Below are 10,000 nucleotides of genomic sequence, written 5' to 3'. Positions count from 1 at the left end.
CATATATATTAGTACTTAGCAGTAGAAAATCCCTTTTTTCAGGTTATGTAATAGCACATCTCTATGTACAATTTTGCATTGATTTTTTTCTTAAAATCAATATTAGCAAGTTTGAGATGAGATATTTGTCATCAATTTTTGACAAAATTCCAGCAACAACATACTCATCACATACAATAAAACGCTTCCTCTTGCCCCAATATCGAAAAACATTTGAAAACATTGAAGATAATCAGTGTGATCATGAAGATAGTTCGAGCGATACCGACGAATTAAATAAGGACTCGGACTAGACATAGGACTACTAAGCTATGCTATGTCAGGACAATCTTTTGTGTAAGAATTCATTTGTTATTTCGTATATATATATATATATTTACAAGCAGGATTGTTTTAAAATAATTGCAAAGTATTGTTTACAACTTCATTCACCTTGAATTGGTTTCACATTTAAAATTATTTCCATGGGTTGATTTTCAATTGGTGCTGTTTTCTTCTCCTGCCAATGAATACATTTTCGTCTCTTGTCCTTTTCTCTTACTGTTACACTGTCCTGTTACACTGTTCTGTTGGCGAACTTCAATAAACTAAACTAATTAATTTCATGTATTAAACTTATATCAGTCTTTTAAACACTTGTTTATCTTATGTCTATTGTAATGACTTATGTAATTTATTTATTGCATGTAATTTCACTCGAAATAAGTGCTTCAATTATTGTAGTAATTTTTAGTTGAGTTGTCTTGTAATTTGTTTTCTAGAAATTGCACCTTCTTTTGTCGCCCTTTTCGTACTGTTTATTTTGTAATTGGCCTGTTTATCACATAACGGAGTGAAACTTGTATTTGACTGCCGAGAGAAAAATTATCTTTAATTATATATATAGGGGTTGTGGGTGAGGGTTATGAGGGTCACAACTTTAGTTTTAGAAAAACTGCATGGGGAGGGTCTAACATTTATTTGGAAAAATTAATCTGAATTCTCCAGCCTCCAGCCCTCCCCAACCCCCCACCCCCCAATAATAAACGTACCTTCATTTAAAAAAATCTGCGCGAGTCTTAACGACTTTAAAAGAAAGTTCTGTCTTAAGTATTGTCACATGATCTATTCAAATACGATGTGCCTTTTGGTTATGACACTATGTTTAGACTAAACACAACATTTTGTAGTACAGGTTATTTAACAGAATTGCTCGCAGACGACTCTGGGTTATCCATCATTCGCTTCATGGCAAAAATGGTGTAAACTGCTCCTCGTAATTTTCTTTTGGCGTTGAATGCATTCAGGTGATCCAGTGTTCCCTTGCGATGAGCGGTCGATAACTTTCTGTTTTGTGTCCACGCATCTTTTACAAGCTCCGCCGCAGTAACTCTGTCATTCCTATCAACCATGAACTGTGAAAAAAAAAGGATATGTTTTCTTTCGTCCTGTTTGTTACAATCTAGCGCATGTCAGGAAGATCAGAGATATGCTCTACTCTGCCCCGCATTCGTGCAACGTGCTTGCCTTCTTTTTAAACTTCTCGCGCCAATACCTTTTGATGAAAAGAGTTTGAACGACAGTAAATAAATACACATTTTTCATTGGCTCTCGTTTTAGTGGCCTTAGGATTATCTCTACTGTGATGAAGTACGCAGCGCTTTTTTTTCGCGAGGTGGCGAAGCATTTCCATGCGTGGCGAGACAGCGCTAACCTATGGCTTTCTCACAACGACTCTGTCCTGTTGTTTGTCCAATTTCATTTTTGGCTAAAATAACAGACTGACTTTTTTCTACCAAGCCTTTTACAAGTACGGCCTCTGACGTTGCATCTAAGAGACATCTATAACGCAAAAACGTCTTACCATGCTTTTAATCAAACGCTTTGCCCCATCTGATATTGATTTCCATTCCACGTCAGGAAGGTTGTACTTTCCTCGCGCAATGAGTCCAAACAATTCTCCTCGGTTTGTGCTCCAGAAAGGTGGGTAGCCAGCCTAGAGATAAAAAAACCAGAGACAGGTCTTAAGGACGGTGCCTACTAATTAACAATATTTTTGCCCCGGTGTGTGATTATGCAGGAAATGTAGATCTTAACAAGTGTTATTGAAATCCAAAAAGAAAATTGGGGGTAACCACGGATTTTTCAAAGATAATTCATGAATACTATTTGTAAAAAGCTTTAAAATACAAAGAAATGTATGGCGTTCTTTCTCAAATTGAAGCTTAGTTATCTCTGAAAAATGCATGGTTACCCCCAATTTTCTTTTTGGATACCAAGAGTATTTACTAAGATCTACTTTCTCCGGATAGTTTTAAACCGCGCAAACGTATCCCTGTATTAGTAAGCATCACCGATAGGAAATCCGAGTATCTCAAGATGCGCTGAACGTATGCGCAATAACAATAGTAGGCACCGTCCTTAAATTTGAAGAAAAAGAAGAAAGCGAAGAAAAGGAAACAAATTCTCAAAAAATAATGTTTAGTGTGTTATGAACATAAAATCGCGCTACCTTCTTGTACACTAATTCGCAAGTTGTACTGAAGATTCCATTTCCGATAAAACATGTTATCGTTTCTGCCAATACGGATAACCCGTAAAATTCTAGACGAATTTAGCGTCTGATTTCCATAACAGTGTGCGCCTCTTTTAATTTGAACAGTCATGATCATGCAAGTGCACCGAGGCTTGAATTTGAGACAAAACACGGCTTACTTACCAGTAAGGTAAAGAAAATTACTGCGCATGCCCAAATGTCTACTTCTCTCCCGATGGGCTGCTTTGTGACAATTTCAGGAGCGAGATAGAGTGGGGACCCCTCAATAGGGCAACTAATAAGATCTGATTGTTCTGGAATAGAATATATGGACAACTATAAGAGGCAGAACTGACATAATTTCCTCCACACTAGTCGCTTTTGGGATGTCTTACTTCTTCCTAATTAATCTTAATAACTTAAGTAAATGAAAAGTATTGGGAGAAACTCGTACGATGTTTGTTCCTTCGGTTAGAGTATGATCGTGTATAGATTCACTGTTATTAGGAGGGTTCATACTATAGCTAGGGACTTAAGATGGCTTTAAATATGCCCGAGTTCTACTTTGAATGTAAACGGGGTTTATTTGAATTCAAGAATCTTACTTTGTAACACTAGAAACGAGGTACCCTGAGAGAAGGCGAAGTACTACTGATCTCAAGTTTAGTTTTATCCCCTAGAATGCGTACTTGAGCAGATCAAAATACAATAAGGCGATAAGGCACCAAGTAAGTCTTAAGTTGACTTGAGTTTCTGTCGCACTTAGGACCTACTCGGACCCCAGAATGAACTCGTCTTAAGTCTCAGATTCTCACCTGGTAATTTCTTTGCTAAACTAAAGCCACTGAGCTTCAAAGGAGGAAAATGATGGTTATTCTCAGCTGCCCTCCACGAAAGAATGAGTTTCTCAGGTCTAATATTCTGTTAAATTCAAGACCAAAGAGAGACAAAAAATTTTACAAATATGATCAGCCCTCAGTCTAGTTAACTCTATGAGAAAACGCGTGCAATAGAGAAGCCATTGCATTAAAGCGCCGTGAGTTTATGCCAAGGGAATCCGACATGAAGTCAGGCAAAATGCACATATAACTTGAGAACGTAAGACCTATTTAAACCTTGTGTCAAATCTGCCACCCCATAACATCAACTTACATAGGCAAACATGAGAGAAACGGAAAGGAACAAAAAAAATAATTCGCCTGAAATTAGGCGTTCTTTATCGTAACCTCTAGGGAACAGAGACCCTATAGTTAGAGGTTAGGAAGGAGATACGAAGGACATTTCTGACTAAACCCTTGATATTTTGTTAGACTTCACTGACTTGCAAAACCATGAAGGTGCACTCCCCTCGCTTCGCGCTCGTGACTTTCCCTCCCCCTTTCTAGCGCCCTGCCTGCCACGCAGGCTACAATATACACTTAATGTCTGGTCCCGAGGGAAACAGTTAATTTTGTTTTCCCGAGAGTCCTGATGTTTCCCGAGACGAAGTCGAGGGAAACATCAGGACTCGAAGGAAAACAAAACTAACTAGTTTCCCGAGGGACCAGACATCAAGTGCTTTGTTGTATATTTAGACTTCTCCGTCAACAATCGCAGCAAAACATCCGGAGCGGGCAACAACTGTGGAATTGTATCCCGATCGGGATACATTTGAATTTGATTAGGGGCACGTGACCAAGAACTAACCAATCACAGTGCTCGTTTTGTTGAGTGAAAGGCTAAGTATACAACAATCATTTTTAGACACTTGTTTCGGGTTAATACTTCATACTCGTATACACATTTTACAGTGGAGATCGTACTGTTTTCGATTTGACTCCGAAATAACTTTTCACTACAAACAGCGATAAAATATAATTAAACATCATTTAGGATTTAGACTTATTTAAAAATTAGAAATAGATGAGGTTTCGACGTGTTCGGACGTCATCAAATCAAGAGATGAAGCAATAAAATCCCATAAATTTAAGAAAAAAGAACAGTTCTTTGAGTGTAAGTAAAGTGTACAATTTTATCACGAGTTAAACAAAGAGATTAGGGTCCATTTGCGTACTTAAATCTGGCTAAAAGTCTTTGATACATAATACAATCTCATAGATGAGGCAATAAAACTTCCCTTGGCATTGTTTTGCACAAAATTATTACCGATTGCCGATTTTTTGTGCTCAGCCCACATGCAGTGATGACTTTTTGCAATATTTTATCTCCTTTGTTAACTAACTTGTTTTTGTTGTTTTTTTTTTTATACCCTTTCTAGGTGAGCCCATTACGGAAAACCGAAACTTAAATATTCTCATTTTAAAACAAGTTTAAGGTCCCTGCAGTCAAGTAAGACTCTTCATGCTTAATACTTTTCGCTGAATCATTGGCTTTAGATACCAGGCCTTCTTACCCTATGCACAATTCTGATCCCGTGGATGTACTGCACAGCACTAAACAACTGCGTCATAACTTCGCGAGCGGTGCTCTCAGAAAAGGAATTTCTAGACACAAGGTCCTCAAAGAGTTCTCCGCCAAATGCTAGCTCCATAACGAGGTAGTACTTATCAAAAGAAGGATAGAAGTGGTATAGCTTCAGAATGTTTGGATGACTCATTTCTTGCAGAATCTGGAAAATCAATAAAAGTTGTCATAAATTTAACTCTGACAGTTCTTCATCTCATTTCATTGACTTGGCATTGGATGGTCTAGGAGTTACGAGTTATTGTAACTCAACAAGAAATCGAAAGAAGGCTCTTTCGATTCGTGCCTCTCCTTGTTTCAAGCCAACCTCGTTCCCAGGGTCTCTCTTCTCAGCCTCCTTTGTACGGGCAGAGAAGAGAGACCCTGGCAACGAGGCTGGCTTCACGCTGGCTTGGGCAGTCTGAGAAATGCGTTATTCTCACAACTACATCCCCTTACCCGGTGTTGAGTTAATCACGTGAAAAGCTGCAACCAAGAGACTTGATTTTTATTCAAGTAGGAAATCAACAGGCGATGCGGCTTCTTCAAATCTTTACTAATACGCTAGACTGCATTTATATTCACAAAGGCCGAAAATTAGAGAGTGAAAACACGCCTCTCTCTTCTACAGTAATTTCTGATGAGTCTAAGCCTCCAAATCGGACTGGACATTCAAGCCGCAGTTCTTTCAATAAAGGTCTTTCTTTGGCTTCACGTAAGAATCGGAGTGCATTTAAATACCTGTCCAGTTATGATTGTGTAAAATTACATTATGTACCGATTCTTTGTTTCTTAACGAAGGTGGGACAAAATGCATTCTTTTATTTTTTTGCAGTCGGAATTCGCAAATTCAGGGTACGTCGGAGTCACTTTCCTTGTCAATTTTCGGTAAAGGTTCATTATCATAAAATCATTTCCATCCTAATTGCTTTTTTATTGGTTGTCTGATGTAAATAATATTTGGCTGGAAATGCCAAGACCACATGTCTTCATAGATTTCCATATCATTTCAAAAGATAAAATCTACGCGGCTCATTATAAAGATCAGTAACAACTGAATCTTATCCGATTGCGTTTCGGTTAGCCAGCAGACAACGAAATGGAACTTCACGCTTTAAAGACTTTCGTTCCGATTGAAGAGACAGGATTTAATTTTTTAATACTGGGAAACAAAACATTATTAAATAACTCACTCGTATTTCCTGTTCAACCTTGTCTTTTTGTTCCACTGTATTATATGCCATTTCCTTGACGGCGAATGCTTGCCTCGTTCGTTTGTCGATGCATCTTTTGACTTCAGTAAACGATCCTTGACCCAATATTTCCCTGACATCGTATTGGCAGACAAATTCCATATTTCACGGTTTTCCAGTCCGGTTATTTCAGCCGCGTTTCAGAAAACGAAACCAATACCTCTACACTTAAAAATTCTTCAGAAGAAATGACTCAAACATGGTAAAACCAGCAGTTTGAGGCTCTTAATTATAACCTATTAGAAGAACTAGCTCTGGGCTGCGTCCCAAAAGTTTCAGCCCGCTCTGTTTCAGTCGACTTGTGTTCGTATTTGGGGAGTTTTAAAGACTGACTGAACTTCGTGGCTGCTGCTTGAAGTCGGAAACCGATCCCATTTAGACCATTCAAATTAAAATATTTCAATGAGTGTTTGATTTCCTTCAATGATCATTCACAAAAGAAACAAACCTTACGTAAACAGAAAATATGTTAAGAACTGTTATCACTGCATACCACATGACAGCGTATTGTGTCAAAATCAAATCGTACCCACTTAAAGAAAGCACTGTAATAGTACTCAACACACCAAGCCACGAATTGATACGTCATTAGTTTGTAAAAATTGGAAAAGTACTTCGAGGAAATACCCGTGTTATCAAGCAACAACATAGAGAACATGGAAACGAAACGAAAATACAGATTTGTTCTTCTCATTACAGAGCTCATGTCAGCACGAATTTTTTAAAATCTAGATCTAGTGATTTTGGCGGGGGAAATTCACGCTGCTCGTTTTATACTGCGCGCTTTGTAAATCTGAGACTCGAAAAATATAATTACACAAGTATTTTGATATATTTTGTACACACGCAACGAAGCATAAAATGTACAATAGAGTTCTCGAGAGTCCTTCGACGCCATTTGTGTTCAATATTTTAGCGACGATGTCACGTGTTGATTTTCCGTTAGTGGAAGAGAGAGTCACTCGAAAATTCAAGTAGAACCGGGAAAAGTCCTCAGTAATTTAAGGCAGGAATACTTACAACATTAGAGCTTATTCAAAACATATCCGACACCACATCACAAAATCTCATACAGGAGCTCTATTAGAGGGTCATGAAGGGTAAAATGGGAGCTGGGATTGACCTGATTTTTCGGTGGGAAAATGAGATTTGATCACTGGGAACTGAGATTTTGTTATTGGGAACCGGGAGATAAAGAGTCCCGGCAGCGAATGGGTTCATATCAGAGGTTATCAGGTATTAGATCTGCTCAAAATTCCTGATATCAAATATTTCATGCGGTCTTCTTGCGTTCCTGGCCGCTGCTATGTGAGAGCGAGGACCTTCCTAATGCTAAGAAACTTATTTTTGAAACTCAAAGCTCCCTACCTACAACATCCTATACCTCTAATACGGCTTCACTAGCACGAATCGACTTACCCAAACCCACTGCAACCAGTGCAATCACTCGAAAAGACGAAGCTCTGATCATGATGAGGTATTGAGCAAGGCGCCGTGGTAAATGTGTTAGGCACAGGAACTAAAACGTTCTTGAACGTACCCTACAGATTTGCAAGACCTTAGGCCTAGCGATTGTTGTGGATCTAGTAACGAAAGCGAAGTGAAAGCGAGGAGGATATTGGTGACGATATTTAGTAATGATGATGACAGTGACTCTGAAGGTGACGAGAGGAACGGGAGCGGACTACACCATTCAGAATGCCTTTATGTGCCAGATGATAGCAGGCCTTTTTGGTGGACACTTGGGTAAGCAATCCCAAGCAGCTGCAAATTATATCTCGCACTGTCTTTTTTATCTCCGTTCTCCAGTGATCTCATGTTTCGTTTTGAGACTTATCATTAAATGCTTTATACAACAGATCGTATTTTTCCTAACTGCGGTTGGAATTTTAGTTGCAGGGGTTGGGACAGGGGCACCCAACGTCAACTTTCGGAAAATATCTGTTCGGAAGACGATTTGAGATCTTGAATTTTCGGAACATTTGTTGTAAAATTTGTGGCTTGCCTGCCCTCTTATGATTTTCGAACATCTGGAAAATGGTATTATTGCCCATTTTTAACGGATTTTTACCCTAAAAAGGTCACATAGAATTTTCGGGAGACTTTTTTCTGGCTGAAATTTTCGAAAAGGTAAGTTTTGAGTCCTATAATTTTCGGATCACTAGACTTTCAGCTAGGAACTCCGAACAGATGAAAAATTTTTAGGGGTTAAAAATACGCCTATATCTATCGTTTAAATACTAAAATAGCTTAACATTGCTATGTTTAAGTTGTTTTGAACTATATTCTCGTTGGGTGCCCCTGTTGGGATTTCTAAGAAAACTTTCCAAAGGGACTAGGATTTTGTTTTTGTCAAAATTTGGACTGGGAAATGGGATTCCCACCACCCCATCCAAAGCTTCATGACCCTCGTATGATGTACCGGGATGCGTTTCTTGACCACACCAGTTTATTTTCGTTCTGCGTCGTTATTGTTCACCATAATTAAGGAAAAGGGGACAGGGGACGGTTCTCTTTACGGCATAGAAAAGTACACCTTTCGACCATTGATCGTGATTGGTCTGATATGCTGTATCATGTAGGGTATCAGATCTTATATTTTGCAAAGAGGATTAAAATATATCTACGGTATTTGACTTCAGCTGAGAAGGCTGGGACAACAGTGCAAAGCCAAATTGTTCGAAGGAGGATCAGAGGTACGGGAATCATTATCAAGACAACTGATTTGCACTTCGTCTAATTACCCTTTTTATGTTATCAAACTGCAGACGCCGAAGGTCTGGTAACTAAATTTAATTTGACCTTCGCGATCGCGTATTCAGCCAAACGCGGGCAGAATTGTTTGCTGCTGTCTATGTAATACATCCAGTGCAAGAGTTAAAATCCACCGAGCAAGTAACAATAAACATGGCTTACACTCCAGACTAATAAATCTTAGACCGGGTCCCAAAATTTCAAGCTTGTGTGCTTTTGGATCAGCGACATATTCAGTTAGATGAGAGAGCAAGGATGGCACAGTCAGTTAGTGCGCGGCCTTGGTGCATAAGGTCCTGAGTTCGATCCCCGGATCTCACATGCTTGTTTCGACTTCTTTCCTTTCAGTGTAGCCTAAGTAGCTTTAAATACCCTTAAAACGGAGCACTGATGGAAAGAGGGGGGTAAAATGAGCGCACCGTCGGCTTCCTGGGAGAATACTCTCTAGAGAGTAAAGGAACTTCCGACGTTAAATAACGTGTACCTTTACCTTTACCTTAGAAAAAAGATAACATTTCGTCCAGATTTCATGTAAACGGCTGTAAAAATTTCATACCGGTCTGAGTTCGTCCCGGTCTTGTGTAAATACCCCCTTAAGTTGACTTTGCTACGTGTTCCTGATGACTCGAATAAGAATCTAATGAGGGCTTTATTTAAATGAAATTTAGTCAAAGAAGACAGCATTTCGTTTGAGTGGATGGGTGTAGCAGCAGTGAACAAGATAAATACGCGTACAGATTTTTTAATGAACCGAAGCGTGATAATTCAACAGCAAATCAGAATGAAAAGAATGAGAACTAATGTGTATTAGGTAGTCCAGATATGAGGTCATCTCTGAGTTTGCTAAGAAGAAATGTACAAGGTTGTTATATATCTAGATTTCCACTCAACAAAACGAGCATTGTGATCGGTTGATTCTTGGTCACTTGCCCTTGATCAAATTCAAATGTATCCCGACCGGGATACAATTAATTCAGCTATTCTGGCTTGCGTTTGTTTTTCTGCAATTGTTGAAGAGGAAGTCTAAATATATAAC

The 10,000-nt window shown here is 38.9% G+C and overlaps 1 protein-coding gene across 1 annotated transcript in view; it reads right to left on the bottom strand.

Moving 5' to 3' along the window:
* LOC137975877 (calcium/calmodulin-dependent protein kinase type II alpha chain-like) overlaps positions 1–6,604 on the bottom strand; it is a 7,265-nt gene extending 661 nt beyond the window's left edge. Inside the window, exons 1-6 of the mRNA XM_068823088.1 lie at positions 6,151–6,604; positions 4,908–5,123; positions 3,331–3,436; positions 2,699–2,829; positions 1,844–1,975; positions 1–1,394 (exon numbers count right to left, since the gene is read on the bottom strand). The exon at positions 1–1,394 is cut by the window's left edge and continues 661 nt beyond it. Coding sequence (XP_068679189.1) covers positions 1,176–1,394; positions 1,844–1,975; positions 2,699–2,829; positions 3,331–3,436; positions 4,908–5,123; positions 6,151–6,312 — 966 coding nt within the window. The 5' untranslated portion in view covers positions 6,313–6,604 and the 3' untranslated portion in view covers positions 1–1,175. The remainder of the gene's footprint in view (positions 1,395–1,843; positions 1,976–2,698; positions 2,830–3,330; positions 3,437–4,907; positions 5,124–6,150) is intronic.
* Between the last annotated feature and the right edge of the window lie 3,396 nt (positions 6,605–10,000).

Source organism: Montipora foliosa, chromosome 1, assembly GCF_036669935.1.
Source record: "Montipora foliosa isolate CH-2021 chromosome 1, ASM3666993v2, whole genome shotgun sequence".
NCBI lineage: Eukaryota > Metazoa > Cnidaria > Anthozoa > Scleractinia > Acroporidae > Montipora > Montipora foliosa.
This window is presented reverse-complemented; position numbering and strand designations above follow the sequence as displayed.